At 45.7% G+C, this 16249-nt stretch overlaps 2 protein-coding genes across 2 annotated transcripts in view; one reads left to right on the top strand and one right to left on the bottom strand.

Annotated features, from left to right (window-relative positions):
- Fkbp9 (FKBP prolyl isomerase 9) overlaps nucleotides 1-8575 on the top strand; it is a 48690-nt gene extending 40115 nt beyond the window's left edge. Inside the window, exons 8-10 of the mRNA XM_050132700.1 lie at nucleotides 1804-1949; nucleotides 4213-4376; nucleotides 7220-8575. Coding sequence (XP_049988657.1) covers nucleotides 1804-1949; nucleotides 4213-4376; nucleotides 7220-7396 — 487 coding nt within the window. The 3' untranslated portion in view covers nucleotides 7397-8575. The remainder of the gene's footprint in view (nucleotides 1-1803; nucleotides 1950-4212; nucleotides 4377-7219) is intronic.
- A 6823-nt stretch (nucleotides 8576-15398) lies between these two features.
- LOC126495094 (cytosolic 5'-nucleotidase 3A-like) overlaps nucleotides 15399-16249 on the bottom strand; it is a 34496-nt gene continuing 33645 nt past the window's right edge. Inside the window, 2 exon segments of the mRNA XM_050132697.1 lie at nucleotides 15399-16023; nucleotides 16026-16106. Coding sequence (XP_049988654.1) covers nucleotides 15956-16023; nucleotides 16026-16106 — 149 coding nt within the window. The 3' untranslated portion in view covers nucleotides 15399-15955.

Genomic DNA, 16249 nt, shown 5'->3' with positions numbered 1-16249 from the left:
TAATGTAGGCTCGTCTGCAGCCAGATCTCATGGAGGTATTTTCTCAACTGAAGTTCCCTTCTCTCAGATGACTTTAGCACAATGCTACTTCCAGAAGACATGCAGATTTCAGTGTGAGACTGGGCAAGGAGCCAGAGCGCTGAGGGGACTCATGACCGGAAGCAGGAAGCCTGGGGGGCAGGGGTGGCTTTGGACGATCCCACAAAATAAGTAAATAAACAGAAATAGACCCCAAAGAAAAGAAACAATGGAGTTGTTTGCTTAGAGGATTTGCTTACTGTCTCTGTGATTCAATGGGGTGTGTGTTATGGGGTCAGCAAAGTCTTGGATATTCTCTAAGCCTCAGACACCTGTATTGCTTCCAGCTGGGACCAGAGACAGGCAGCCTGGAGAAAGGCTTGACAGCCAGTAGGTCAGAGGTGCTGGCTCCTCCGCAGGCCTCTCCTGAGAATGTCCCGTGCCGGTGCTGCCTTTGGGTCATTTTCTTCCTAGGTAGGGTAAACACAGGGGTCATCTTGGGTTTGCTGGATTCTGAACATCAGCCGGCCTTGGGAAGGAGGGAAGGAAGTGGCAGTCCTGGCCTGTGGAGGCTGGGAAGCTGTAACCCTCAGGAGACATCTGCTCCTTGTCACCACCTGGTGATGGGCACCAAGGGGATGAAGAATGTGATAGCTGTCCTTAGCCTTTGGGAAGTAGCAGGAGTGCTGTAGCTTTTGAAGCACTGATTGATTTTCAGTCATGGCTGAGGCTGTGGGGCCAACTTCTCAGCGGGGTCCGCAGGATCCCTGAACTTCGTGGTCAGTGAAACTCTCATTGGGATCTTGGGAGTTGGAGATTGTATAGATCACAGTGTCTTACACCCTTTTCTTTGCTTTCTACTATGTTAAAGTATAAACATAAAGTTAAGCATATTTATTATTGACAATTATTATCTCTACATGGTAGACAAAGAAACCAAGATTACATTTCCCAGGGTTAATAAAATAGTAGAACCAGTATTCTTAAGTGGTCTTAATGGCTGGGCTACCTCCTAGCTGAACACCAGGGTTCTACTTCAGGCCTTGAACCTAAAAGCCATTTTCCTCTGCCGTTTTTTTTTTTTTTTTTTTTTTTTTTTTTTTTTTTTTTTTTTGGGTTTCTCTTTTTTTTTTTTTTCTGTCCTGGAACTAGCTCTTGTAGACCATGCTGGCCTTGAACTCACAGACATCTGCCTGCCTCTGCCTCCCAAATGCTGTGAAAAGGCGTGCGCCACCACCGCCTGGCTTCAGCCTGGTTTTTGCCTGCAATGCTAGCTAGTAGCACTTGGAAGTCTGAGGCAACAGGATCAGGAGTTTGAGGTCATCCTGGACTACATGGTGATTTCAAGGCTATCCTGGGCTACCCACTGTTTCTAAATAAATCAGCAATAAATAAAATCAAATCCAGGCTCCTAACTACATTATATAGTTTACACTCTCATAAATGCCTACCTAGATATAAAGAACTTACTCCCTGGAGCCGCTGGAGAGCCAGCCGTCACCAGGAATATATCCACGTTGCTCATTGCTTCTACTTCCTTTTTACCAGAATTCCTGTAGGATCCCTCAGGGCAGTAAGTTCCCAAACCAGTGTGCTCCTATACTGTGGAATGGCCATTTTGTCTTGGTTTTCCTGTCTTTGACAGTTTAGAAATGGGCGGGCTGGTTATTTTACAGCGCGCCCTGCCATGGGTCTGTCTGATATTTCCTCAGAACTGTATGTGTTGAGTAGTAGAACACCCTCCGTCACCATTGAGGGCCCTCATTCATCTCTTCTCTTTTTCAGGTGGAACTTGGGCAAAACTTACAACATTGTGCTGGGATCTGGACAGGTTGTGCTGGGCATGGACATGGGTCTCAGAGAGATGTGTGTGGGAGAGAAGCGAACGGTGATCATTCCGCCCCATCTGGGCTATGGAGAGGCCGGTGTGGGTAAGCGATGGTGTTCAGGACTGCTGGGAAATTCCCTATCTAAACTTTGGGCTTTTGGTGCCGTAATTAGAGCCATAGATGTCGCTTCTATGTTAACACTGCAGAGTTGGTGAGGTTTGTGTTTTTTTTTTTTTCCTGTTTTAAGTTTTGGGCATTTTTGTTTAAAGACCCCGTGAGTGTCACTGCCCCTGACTGCTTTAGAAAGGCCAGGCTTCAAGAAAACACACCAGTGGTCTGCAGGTTCATCTGCCAGGCCTCAGAGGAGGGGTTTGGGTCATTTGGGGTCAGGTTGCCTGCTTCTTCGGAACTATTTCCTGCACCAGGTAGAGTGCTAAAGGCCTTGCTGTTCACTGTTGCTTGTAAGTCAGGGAAGATGCTGTACGCTAGAGACTGCTTTTGTGTTCTGGAAAAGCCGGCTGCTGCATCCTTGCAGGGATACATTTTACTTTATTACTTCATGGTTCCAGAGCATTCCTTTATGGTGTGTACACTGCAGACAGGTGGTACTGAAGGGTGCCAGTTTGTAAAAGTGTGTGGCATACTGGAGTGATCTTCTTTTTCTTAAAGAAAACCCAAACCAAAAAAACCATGCCAGGCAGTGGTGGCTCACACCTTTAATCACAGCACTTGGGAGGTTGAGACAGGTAGATCTCTGTGAGTTCGAGGCCAGACTGGTCTACAGAGGGAATTTCAGGACAGACAGGGCTGTTATACAGAGAAACCTTGTCTCACAAAACAAAAACAAACAAACAAAGAAATAAAACCAAAAGCCCAAACTAAAAGAAATTTCAAAATAGATCAATTACTGCCTGCTCCTTTCACTTATCCCAGAAGAAATGCTTCAAAAGCTGTGTGTCCTTTATGACTTTTCTTATGACATATAATTATATTATACACTGTATGTAACATAGACTATAACTAGTGGAAAGCTTGTGCTTGACATGCATGGGGCCCTGGGTTTAATCTCCAGCACCAAAACTAAAAAGCAAATTTCAAAACTAATCTATAATTTTTAATAATTATAATATTTATTTTTAATACATATAGTACTTCTTTTGAGTCTTACTGTATATATTAACCTTGAATTGTATATAATTTTCAGGCATTGTTATTGTCCTTAAAGTTCTGCAGTTTAAATTTATCCTAAAATTCTCTAGTTGGGGTTGGGAGTACATTTCAGCGACGGAGTGCTGGCTGAACATATGGAGGCCGTGGCTTGGTCTCTGGCACCTCAAAAGGAAGAAAAGGTTCCACAACTGTTATCCCTACCAGTGGCTTTCAAATGTTTTGCTTTTACCAAAGAATAAAGCAAGAAACACTTTTCCTATGGTTGTTACTTTTTTGGTTTTCAGAAGCAACGTTTTCCTGTCTAGCCCAGGCTGGCCTCAAGCTTTCAGTCTTTTTACTCCAGCCTCCTAAGTGCCAGGATTATAGGCATGGCCAACAGACATGACCTAAGGATTTTATCCTGTATTTCATTTTGTGTTCTGCATAAACATAGAATTGTTTCATTTATGCGTGTGCGTGTTTGTGTGGGTCACATGTATTTGTGAGTGCATGTGTGGAGCTAGAAGGCAATGCTGAGTGTCTTTCCTTAGGTGCCATCCATCTTGTTCTTTGAGACAGGGTCTCGCACTAGCCTGGGACTTAAATAAGCTGGACTGGCTGGGCTCAGGCATCCTGTCTGTCTCTACCTCTTCCCAGCTTCCCTAGCGCTGGGTTATGAGTGTGTGCCACTGTGCCGGGCTAAATGTTTTATTGAACATTCATCCATTCATTCATTCGTTTATTCATTTAGTGTGTGTGTGTGTGTGTGTGTGTGTGTACATATGTGTGGAGGTCAGAGGACAGATTGTGGTGTAAGTTTTCTCCTACCATGTTGGCCCTGGGAATCTTACTCGGGTTTGGTGAGCCATTTTGCCTGCCCATGCCTGACATTGGTAATGGGAACTAAACTCAGTCTCTCTCCCCAGCCTCTACATTTAGTTTGTGTATAAATTGAGACTCAGGTTTCATGAAAAGACATATATCCTTCCTGTATGGAATATTCAGGGATCTAGCTTATCTTATTCCTTTAAAAAAAATGCTGGTCATCCTCCTTTAAGCTGGCCTCATGCCTCTGCGAGGGGTCACTAGCTGGGAATTAGGCCACCCAAGTGGCCTCCTTGGGTATGGCAGCTGGATACCGCGGAGGGCAGCATGGGTGGATGGTCCCAACCGGGTCAGCCTGTGGTTTAACACCATGCTCTGTTTCGTTGCACAGATGGAGAGGTGCCTGGCAGTGCCGTGCTGGTGTTTGACATTGAGCTGCTGGAGCTTGTCTCTGGCCTGCCGGAGGGGTACATGTTCATATGGAATGGTGAAGTGTCTCCGAACCTCTTTGAAGAGATCGACAAGGATGGCAATGGGGAGGTCCTCCTGGAGGAGGTAAATGGCCTTTGTAAGAGGAGGCTCAGCGGTTGTTCAGGGGTTCATTCATTGTGCCGAGGACAGGGCTGGGCATGCAGATGGTGGTAACTAGCTCATGTGTGCACTGAGGGCTTTCACACACATTCCCACGTGCAGGAAGAGAGCTCCTGAGAGGTGTAGGGATATCTCAAATGCACAGATCTGGATTTGGTTCCCAGTCACTGGGTGCTCGTGGCAGGTCTGCCTGGACACATGTTCTCCAGCTGCTGCCCTCACAGCAGCCCAGTGAGAGGTCTGCTTGTGTTTTAGAACAATGGTTCTCAACCTGTAGGTCGCGATCCCTATGGGGGCGCATGTCAGATATCCTACATCATGATTCATAGCAGTAGCAAAATTATAGTTATGAAGTCTCAACAAAATAATTTCATGGTTGGGGGGTCACCACAGCATGATGAACTGTATTAAAAGGTCACAGCATTAGGAAAGTTGAGAACCACTGTTTTAGAAGACCCTGCAGAGGAAGTGGTGGCCCATGGAAGGTCTCAGCTACCCAGTGTGTGACCAGGGCCGTGGCTTCTTAGGGGAGCTCAGCAGTCTTTTGTGCTGTCACAGCGCCTGGGGTTAGAGCTCATGACTTGCTCCGTCAAGCACATGCTCCAGTCTTAACTCTGTCTTCCTGCACAATCAGCTTTTCCTGGGCCTGGAATGTTCCTTTTACTATCACACATGGTTTTGGTTTTCTTCTGTCCATTCTCCTTTGTGTTTGCTACATGGTGTCCCTGGGTCGCCAAGGCTGCTCTTGAACGTGTGGTCTTGTGTTGTGTTGGGGTGATAAGCATGCGCCATCATGCCCAGCACGATTATTTTATATGTTGTGTTATGTCTTTCTAGAGTTTTCATTTCTTTGATCCTTTTACAGCAAAAGACTTGTCTTGTCTACTTCCCTTTTATCTTTTGCTCCGTGATTTTTTTTTTGGTTGTTGTTGTTTGTTTGTTCTTTTATTATATGCATTTTTTATTTGTTCTTTTGTTTTGAGAGAAGGTTTTTCTGAGGCTGGCCTTGAACTCATGGTCTTCCTTCCTCATTATTCTGAGAGCTGGAAATACAGATATGCACCATTGTGCCTGGCTTTATTTTGTTTTTATGAGATGGGTTCTTCCTCTCTTGCCCAGGCTAGCCCTTCTAAGTTCAAAGCATCTTCCTTCCAAGTAGCTGGGACTTTAACTTCCCATTGTGAGCAGCTTTTCATTCTTTATTTTCATTTTATGTGTATGGATTTTTTTTTTTTTTGCCTGCATGTGTGCCTGTACCACATGCATGCAGGCCAGAGAGGGTATCAGTTGCCTTGGGATTGGTGTTACAGATAGTCGTGAGCCACCACGTGGGTGCTCCCAAACCCAGGTCCTCAGAAGGAGGAGGCAGCGCTCTTAAGCACTGAGCCATCTTTCCTGCCCCATCCATTCTTTTTTAAAGCCACTCCTTCAAGCCTTTGTACCTCAGTGCCACTGCCTCTGGTCCTGTCTCTTTGGCACTGCTTCTGTGTACTCCTGCAGGACCCCCTTTTGCTTCTATCATGCCTGCTTGTTGGAAATTCCTTCTCAGACCCCTCTCTGCTGTCTTCCTGTGGGAGGGCGTCAGGCTGGACCCTGGACCATGTTCCTTATTCTCTCTGCCTTCCTCCTGTCTCAGTGTTACTACGCCCCTTGGGTTAATGTCTGCCAGTATCCCAGATTGGGAGCGTTAGCCCCAGCATATCTCCCCACATTGCATCCATATATCCAACCACTTGCTTTACTTCTTCATTTATTGAACCTTGATCCTAACCCCACCCTAAGCCAGCCTCAACCTGAGCTTCTCCAGACAGTCAGTCGCAGCTCCTTCCTTCTCAAACCTGCAGAGGCCCATCTCCAGGGCCTTTCTGGGGCTGTCAGGGCCCTCTCTATCTGCTGGCTGCCACCTCTTCACCAGGTGTCTCTTTGTATGGTTCAGTACATGTTCTGAGGACCTCCCAGGCAGGCTTCCTACCTGGGCATCTGAACCAACTCACTTCTCTCTATGCTTGGAACAGACTCAACTGACAACTGTTTGGCCCATTCCCTGACTTCCTTCAAGCCTTTGTACAAGTCTCCCTAACCCCAGAGGTTCTTTTCTGTCCCCCAAATTTCACTCTCCCTATTTAACTGTACCTTGCTCTCCCCACTCTCTCTTTGGTGGAACATTCCATTTTGTAACTTAAAATGTAATTTACTTATATTCATGTTGAATATCAATTATCACAAGGGCAATTTTGTTTATGGTGTATCCCATGATTTAGAATGCTTGGCACATGGTAGATGCTGGTAGGTTTTTAGTGTGAATGAAGGAATATGTGGAAGCAACATTGATTTTGGACTGGTTAGCCTTAGGTAGGAAGCTAAAAGTGTTCTGGTGGCTGAAGCTTATTGGATATCCGGGTGCTAAGGACTTGAGGTCCTTTAGTCAAGTAATTTAAAAACAATTGAATATTATTTTTATCTTTAAGGTTCTGTGTATGAGTGTGTGTGTGTGGGGAATATATGCATGTATCTAACAGAGTATCAGATCCCCTGGGGCTGGAGTTTAAGGTGATTGTGAGCGACCCAACATGAGTGCTGGGAACTAAGTGCTCTTGACTGCTGAGCCTTCGCTCCAGTCCCGAGTCTAGGGACTTGCACCTGCGTCTCAGGAGAGACTCCCAGGGCCGGTAGTTCTTGAGAACAACTTGATTTGGAAGCACAGCCTCTTACTTTACAGTCTCCTCACTTTAATGTCACAGTACTTCAGGCTTGGCTCTGCGTTCTCAGCTCTGCCATTTCTCACATTTGTCCTGTCCCCTCCGCAGTTCTCAGAGTACATTCATGCCCAGGTGGCGACAGGCAAGGGGAAGCTGGCCCCCGGATTCAATGCTGAAATGATCGTGAAGAACATGTTCACCAACCAGGACCGGAATGGGGATGGGAAGGTCACGGCCGAGGAATTTAAGCTCAAGGACCAGGAAACCAAACATGACGAACTGTAAGCCTGGACACAACCAGTTTGGGCACATGACACCAAGTGACCTTTTGTGGCCGAGCGTGCTGTCAGTCTGAAGGTTTCTCGGAGGGTGTGACATTAGCAAATAGTAGGTGGGCCATGTAGTACCTGGAGCACACATTGGGGTGGGTTGATGTCCGTGGTGAGTGAGCAGTTGGGTGGATTTCCAGCGATAGTATTAGAGTCTGCAGAGGGCCTTGGCATGGGAAGGTCTGCACTGCCAAACTGTATTTATGAGTCTTCTGGGAAGTTGTGTTACTAAAGGAACATTATTTCACAGAAGACATAGCTGTCATGGAGGAAACAGAAGTACCAGGTGTCTACCTAGAGATTGATTCTTTTTTTTTTTTTTTTTATCTTGCTGGTGTCTTTAAAAATGTCCACTACATGGGCAGAAAGGTGGAGAGAATGAATGCTCCAGCAAGGTTCCCAGACAGCAGCCAGTGCTCTTCTTAATGCCCTGCTCTGGTGATAGCAGGCTCTGTGACCTCCCCTTCCCCACCCCTCCGTCACCTTTCCTACAAATTGCCATCTTCTGCTTTTCCAGTTCACTACACTGGCTGCCCTCCAATTGGTAGTCGTGTAACTTGAAGGTCAACAGGAGCTTCCCGGACAGGAAAAACCACAGATCAAACGGGAGCTGTCTTAGCCCACGAGGAGAGGATTTGGCTGCTATTTGCTCTATAGGATTATGTGCTTGGCACATCCTATCTTCCCAACACTGTCCTGTAGGGCTCTCTCCACTCTGCGTTCCTTTGGTTAGGTAGATACATGTAGGGCTGATTGCTGGGTCTTGCCGATCAGCCAACAGAAAATTTTACTGTGACTAAGGTTATCCCAACAAATGAAGGTGACATTTTTTCCCCACTTCTTTGGGTTTTGGAGGGCAATTTGGGGTCTCCTGCTGTAGAAAAGCAATAACATTATTCAGGCCAGCTCATTCCCATGCCACGTGGCAGCCATATTCCTGCCTTATGTCCTGTTCCCAAGCGGTGTTGGCATTTACCTTGAAGTAATCAAGGGTTTCCTTTTGAAATGGCTTTTTTACAAATTGAAACTATTTTGTACTGATGTTGCCCTGAGTTCATGCAAATGCTGTGCACTTGTTCAATGGAATTAATGTTGGAAAACTGATTTTTTTCCTGATATAAAATGTTGAATCATATCATTGGCTCTGTGGTGTTTTGTTTGAAAATGGAGAGGATCTTATAGAATACAGTATGCAGTCAACCCCCTTGACGAAAACTCAACAGGCCTGGGACAGCTGGGGAGGGGGCTGGCAAGAGACCCACTAGATAAGCTACTCAAAAGGACTACTCACAGGAGTGGGCAGGGCTCAGGGGCGCAGACATTGGTGAGATACTGTGGAGATAGGATTGCTTAGCAACAGCTGGAGGCAGTTTGTCATTCCTGGGCCTGGAGGTTAAGGTGAGTCAGCTGGAGCAGAGCGGCCTGAACTTACGTTTTGAGGCATCTAGCTCCTTCCCGAGCCTGGATGGCACTGCTGCCAAGTGAGGAACAAGAAACCATCTCTCTCACCGTCCTGTCTAGTGTCTGCTGTCAGCTCCCATCGGGTGAACCCCTACCTAAGCCAGAAGGAAAGGCCCTCAGGGACTGGGTTTCTCAAACAGTGGTCTCATGGAGTAGGCGATTTGTGAAGAGTGAAGTTTGGGGCGATGACTCAGTTGGCGAAGTTGTTAACATGCAAGCATGAGAACCTGAGTTTGGTTCCCAGGACCCACATCAAAAAGCTGGACGTGGTGGTAAGTGCGCACTGTCGAGCGCTGAGGGGTGAAGCAGAAGCGTCTGGAGTTCGAAGCTGTCCTGGGTTACAGAGTGGGTAATACCAGGCCAGTGAAGGTCACATAGCAAGACCCCCTCTAACCCATCCAGAGAGAAGGCGTGATCTTATTGGTCTGTCTGAAGGACTGGAACACTAAGCACTCACTGGCGCTTGGGCCGTCCACTACTTTACTATCGTAGGCTTCTAGGAACAGGACTTTAAAGTCCTTCCCTCTGGGCTTTCCGAAGGAACGCGAGTCCATTTATTCAATTAGGAGAGTGCTACCGACTACTTAGGACCGCTCAGTCACGGAATCATTTTCAGCTTACTTTGGATATTTAAAATGCAGGAGAAGTTTGGATTATTTATTTATGTTTTTGAGACTGGGGTCTTATGTCTCTTGTCTATTATTAAACTCTAGTTCTCAAGTGATCCTTCTACCCCAGCTTCTAGAGTAGCTGGGACAACAGACACCCTCCAGCACACGTGGTTTAGCTTGGAGTTTATTTAAATCTGGGTCTCTAGCCTAGGTTGGTCTTCAGCACCTCCTGCAGCAGAGGGCTGGGGTTACAGGTGTTTACGCAATGCTGCACATCACACCCAGAGTCTCTCATCAGCTCCCCAAGTGCTGGGTTACAGATGTGTGCCATCACGGCTGGTTCGGTGGGAAGCGTATAGGCAGCTGGAATGGTAGTGTGGTCTTCTTTTATTTCTGGGTCACAAGGTATAAGTTTTGCTGTTATGTATTTTGAATTCTATGACCTACCTACCTTTTCTTTTTATTAAAAAAATTTAATAACATAATTCCTTACTGATTGTTTGGGATTTTCACATCATGCACCCCAATCCTGCTCACCTCCCCATATCCCCCCAATCAATTAAAAATAAAACAACAACAACAACAACAAAACCTACCTTGGTCCTCTTCTGTCTCCAACACCTCTTCATTCATCCTAGTGGCATTGGGTGCTGTGGTGTGTCACAAAGTGTATCCTTTTGTCCAATCAGCCCCACCCACACAGTGTTCATTGCAGTAAGTCACTGACCTGGTTCAAGGCCTCTGGCATACCGTCTTCACTGGACCCTCACTGAAACTCCTGGACATCCTGCTGTTGCCCCAAGTCATGGAGATCCTGCGGCCATGGTTCTGCAGGACCAGTGCCTTCATGCACTCCAGCAGGTCATAGGTGGAGTAGATGTTGGGGTGGGCCAACCCAAGGCCCAAGATGTGGGTATGGGGTAGCTGAGCTGGTCAGTTGGGCTTCACTGGGACCACCCCCACCCCCAGGCAAGGGGCAGAGCCAGCCCTAAGCCCACGGCCACCTCTTTTATACTTATAGTGAGGGGTGGGCTGTCTCTTCAGAGGTCTAGGGGCCAGCTCTCCTGCTGCAGAGTCCAGTGAGGGGCAGGGTATGGTCTACCTTTTCACTGGCCTCAAAGGAAGAAAAACATTCGAGCTCAAATGAACTTTCCTCTTCCTTAATTATCTTTTTTATGTCGATGGAAAAGCTGACTATATAATGTAATCAACAGCCAAATTTAGTTTCAAAGCCTACTTTGAGCTGACCTGTTTGGTACCTCATGTAACTCGGAGGCTACATGGAAAGTTTAAGGGACATTTCCAGTTTCCAATGCTTCTGTGATCCTCTTCCACTCTGTGTTCCTTATGCCCATTTGCAGATGTCAGGGTCTTCTGTTCTTTCACCCTGCCTATTTCTCCAGCAATCTGAACTTCATTTCATAAGACGGACTTCCTGTTGTATTTGTTTGTCTTCTCTGAGTTGTTTTTTGAATTCTGTCTGGGAGTTCCAGGTCATTTTCATTAGGGGCCATTATTAAGGGACTTGGATTTTGGAGGTAAGTGTATTTTATGGATGTGTGTATTGCTCCTATTTCTTCATTGAGACTTGTATATTTGAAGCTAAGTTTGGTGGTTGAGTTTTTCCTTTTTTGTGTGTGTGTTCAAGTCACCTACTTTCAACAGGTGTGTGTATTCAGCCTTTAGTAGCATGGTTAGGCTTGTGATTTCCTATTTGGTATTCAGGGCTAGTCTCTATCCAGGTCCTGGGTCTTCTGCTGGTCATCTAGTCAAGTGCCTGCAGTGGCAAGGCCAACAAGGGTCAAACAGGCTTTCCCTGGTAGTGTGGCCTGATCATGAGTCTCAGGCCTGGACAGGACAACTCGAGGGTCCCAGTCATATGGTGGGCAGGGTTCTGCTGAATCTAAAGGGCAGGAAGAGACTGGGCCTCAAGACAACACTTGGTGGCTCGGAGAGTTGCTGGTGGGAAATGGGCTGGGTTCTGATTAAGTCCTAAAGGGAGTAAGAGAGGCCTGGGGGTGGGGTGGTGAAGATAAAGGTCCTTGGCAAGCTGCTGAGAGCTTGGGCAACCTAAATGGAGTGTCCAGAAGTTCTGAAGACTACATAGTAATCTTCTTGGATCTTAGGACAACTTGGATCAGCTGTTTCATCCAGCACATTAAATTTCTGTGAGCCATCTGCTTTTGATTTCCATGGCCCTAACTGCACAATTTACCATAATTTGTTTTAGATCCTGCAGCCAAAAGTGTTTCTCAGGTTAATTTGTACTACCAATCCACCGTGCTGACATTTTGTTTGTTTCTGATGAATAAGGCTTGCCTGGAGATCAGAGGGTACAGCTAGTCACTGGTTAGTGACCAGGCAGTGGTTGGCACACACCTTTAATCCCAGTGCTTGAGAGGACAAAGCAGAAAGATCAAGAGTTCAAGGCCACCCTGGGCTACGGGAGGTAGAATCAGTCTTAAAGAGAACAGTCTTAAAGAGAAACTTAAATCCCAGTACTAGGGTGGTGGAGACAGGAATACAAGGTGGGGGGTGGGGAATGGGAGGTGGGGTGTGTGTGTGTGGGAGGACAGGATCTTGGGACATTCAGTCTGAGAACCTGTAGAGAGAGAATATCCTGTTTGGTCTAAGGATTTCATAGAGGTAAGAACTAGTAACTGGCTGCTCTGCTTCCCCTAATATCTGACTCCAGGTTTTTATTATTAAAACCAATTAGAATTGGCTTCTAATTGATTTTTAATGATGGGGTGCTTGACAGAGCTTTGCCCCTCACTTTTGCAGAAGAAAAGCCCATTTGCTTTTTCTTTTTTGAGATAGGGTCTCGCTGTGTGGCTCTGAACTCACTATTCTCATGTCTCATCCTGAATACTCGGGTTGTAGGCATGTACCACTTCACCCAGTCCCAACTTCTGATTTATAAAGCCCTGCAGTTTTACTTAGCATCCGATGCCATTCTTCCCTTCAAACCTCAGAAGTGTGTTCAGTCCTTTGACCACTAAACCTTCTCCTAAAACATCTCTGCATGCTCAGCTTTTGCCTAGGAGAGATTCTTTCTCCCTTAATGCTCACAGCTGGCACCTGCCGTCCTATAGGGTAGCTTCAGTACCACTGTAATGGTCTGTGCTGTCCCTTTAAGAGACACCCCCCCCCCCGGCCTGAGCTTTCTTCCTTTCCATCCGTCTGTCTCTCTTAGGCAGCTTCTGTTTCTTCTGTCTTTCCTTCTCCCCTTTCCCATTTCTCTCTCTCTGTTCTTCCCACTTCTCCCCTTCCCCCGTTTCTCTTCCATAACCCACTAAATAAATATCCAACTTCACTCTGCATGGCATGCCTATCAGTCTCAGTCTCTCACCAGCCATGCGGCTTCCTGCCTGGGGCCTGGCTGCCTTTGTGATCTCAGGACCTGCTGCCCTCTGCCACCACTCAGGGACCTGCGGCGTGGTCTTGTGGCCCACTGCCACCACTGGGGACTTGCAGCATTTTACTTAAACCATTACAACACCTCCTCAAAGAAGCGCAGATTCACATTATTGTGACATACGTGATATGTACACATATGCATTGTATATGTGTGAGAGACAGAGGGGTGCGTTATGCATGGGCACACAGCCTGTATGTGGAAGACAGAGGACAACCTGTGGGAGCTGGGTCTCCACTACTACCTTGTCGGTTTCGGGACTGAACTCAGGCTGTTGGACTTGGTGACAAGCATCTTTACCTGCTGAGCTACCTCCTCATCCCCCATAACTCAGATCTTGATGGCTACATGAAATTAAAATCTGAAAACCAAACCTGAATGGAAACACCCTGAGCTTCAGGTGTAATTGGGTAGCAGTGAGATTTGATGGGTTACAAGTCTGTAGCAATAGGTGTGTGCAGGATTGTGGAGAAAACCAGTTCTCAGGATGTTCATGACACAGCTGCCAGAACCTGACTAAGTGGGGGCTGCAGGCTGCTTAGAATGCAGATCCTATCCTGTGCAAAAGCCTTGGGTTTAATCCCTCGCACTTATGAAAAAAGAATGCAGATCTTATCTTCATTATTTTTTGCGAGACAGTTATTGTGTAGACTAAGCTGACCTCCAGCTCGTGTTCCTCCTCCCTCAGTTTCTGAGTACACATTGTGTATATCCATTGTCTGCCCCATTAACTTCAGTATTTTTTACATGCAATATATGCTATTTATGAGGCATATTATGAAGCCCTTTGTAAATAGCCAGTATGAGAAGCTGTGGGGAGTGGAGGAAACTTCAAATGGCTGTGGAAGGAGTGGATGAAGTCCTGAGTGAATGTGTGGTATTGACAAGGACCCCACTGCCCCTGTCCCATGGGAACTGGCACAGTCTTCTCTGGTTGGACTGTGACTGACAGTTTATAGCATCAACTGCTCCCTACAGACACCTCCTACTAGGACTAGCTAGTTCTTCTTCCTGTGCTGTACATATAACAGCTCTCAGTTGTTGCCTAGTAGGAGGTGCCGCTCCAGCAGAGTGAGTTCAGCCCACTTGAGTCAGTTTTTCGTCTGTGTGTCTGTTCTTCAGTCTTTAAGGGCCTTGTAAATGTTAAAACTGAACAATACTTCAAGCCATTTAAAAAATTTTCATTTGATGCTCTTTGGACTGGAGAGGGAGAGGGAGAGGGGCGGGAGGAGGGGGAGGGAAATGGGAGGTTGGGAGGAGGCAGAAACTTTTTTTTTATCAATAAAAAATAAAAAAAAATTTTTCATTTGAGATGGGATTTTGCTATGTTGCCGAGGCTAGTCTTGAACTTGTGTGGGCTCAGCCTTTCATGCTGCTGGGACTGTCCATGTCTGCCAGCATGTCAGGCTTACCATTTGCTTTTGAGTTTATTTGGAAATATTTCATATTAAATACTTTTCCTCTTTCATATATTGTTTAATAAAAAATTAAAAACACCAATGGTGGATAAGGATAAGAGATTTTTCTATCATTTAACCTTGCCTTTCCGCCCCATGTGGTTGGACTAGAGACTGCTCTTCCCAATGGCCAGACCAATCAGATCATACTTGGTGACTGTAAGCAAACAACTTAGTTGCCCTCAGGATCTGAGGTACAAATGTCACAGTCAGGATCAAATATATCACAGTGGGAACTAAACCCTCTGGACCCGGGCCTGGGGAAGGCCCTGACTTTGCACTACTTAGTCTCTCAGGGACCCAGTGTGATGGCCTGATGAGATGGCTTGGGCATTTGAATATCTGGTCTCTAGATGGTCCTGATGTTTGGGGAGGCTTAGGTGTGGCCTGGAGGAAGTCTGGCATCTGGTTTTGAGAGAGGAGACTCCCTCATTGCTAGTCTGTTCTCTTGGCTTAGTGCTTGCAGTTCCTGCTTCACCACCCTGAAGCCTAACTCCCCTGGACTAGAAATGCCCAAACACGCGCTCTCTTCTCTAAGTGGATATGGCTGTGGTGTTTCATCACAGCAATAGAAAGTAACTAATATATTCAGCTAGACTTTGTTTCTGAAACGTTTACAAGGAACTCTTTTCTTGTGTTCAATGAAAGAAAAGACTTTTCATGGACCTCAGTATTTTTAAAGGACAGATTAAATTTTTCCAGCACTATTTTTTTATGCTTAGACATATATTTTGAAAGTAGGATTAATGTAACTATCCACTATGACGGAGAAGAGGATTTATATATCACAGAATGAAGAAGGAAACTAAGAAGAAAAAAACACAGCTGCCCTTAATAAATACAAATATTTGCTGAATAGATTTTTTTCTCATGTAGTCGAGGCTGGCTGACTTGAAACTGACCTTAAATTCTTAATTCTCCTGCCTCTGTTTTCCATGTGCTAGGATTACAGGCATAATCCGCTTTGACAGGCTGAATAGGATCTCAATAGCAGAATTAAAAAAAAAAAAACCTTTCCGTTTCAGGTTTATTTTCAGTGTTTCACACAGATTTGTAACGTTTGTGATATGGACACCAATGGTTTTTCAGATACAAAGTGCTGGACTTCCCTGGCAAATTTTTTTTTTTCCTCAGACAACATAACCAAACAAAACACTATTTCAGGAGATGGTGTTATCACACTCCACCCAAATTACAAAGCTGGCAGTGGTTAAAATCAGAGACACTATCACCCACGACACTATCACTCTGAGCCTCCACACAGTACCCAGAAACTGCAGAAAACCAAACTACTAAATTCACTTTGGAAAAGGGAGTTTTTTTTCTAATTTTGGCCTTAAGATCGTTTTTAATTGCTTAAAAAATTCTGGTTAGTGTTGTGATGGAGGTGGAAAGAAGGGGCTGCAGTTTATAGGTTCAACACATCTGAAGATCAGAGGACTCCCACCTTAAGGGAAAGGGGAAAATGCCAAGAGCAAGAATGTCTTATAAATAAGAGTCTTTCCTCAAGATGGCTGGTGCTGGTTTCAGTTGCACCTGTGAGAGACATCTTCTCACAAATGATTTGATTATAATGTCTTTTGTAAAATCGAGTTGACAACCTCCAATGATTCTTCTTTTACTAAAACAATATTTAAGAGTCCATGTATTGCTCTAAAAGGTCGTCTACTCTGTCATTCAGATACCCAATTTTCAGAATGTGTTCAACGTTGGCTACGCCTTCTGCCATCCTCAAGTCTCCCTGGGAGTCCCCCAGCAGAATAATGCTGCTGTTGTCTTTCAGTTGGTTGAAATAGTCTGTGTTCTTCAAGGCACCATCGTGTTTGTTGAATACATGAATTAGTTTTCCTTTGAATCCTTTC

This window comes from Alexandromys fortis, unplaced genomic scaffold (assembly GCF_014885135.2).
Source record: "Alexandromys fortis isolate MF-2015 unplaced genomic scaffold, M_Fortis_MF-2015_v1.1 scaffold_446, whole genome shotgun sequence".
Taxonomy (NCBI): domain Eukaryota; kingdom Metazoa; phylum Chordata; class Mammalia; order Rodentia; family Cricetidae; genus Alexandromys; species Alexandromys fortis.
Note: the sequence above shows the minus strand (reverse complement) of the source record. Positions and strands in the feature narration are given on the sequence as shown.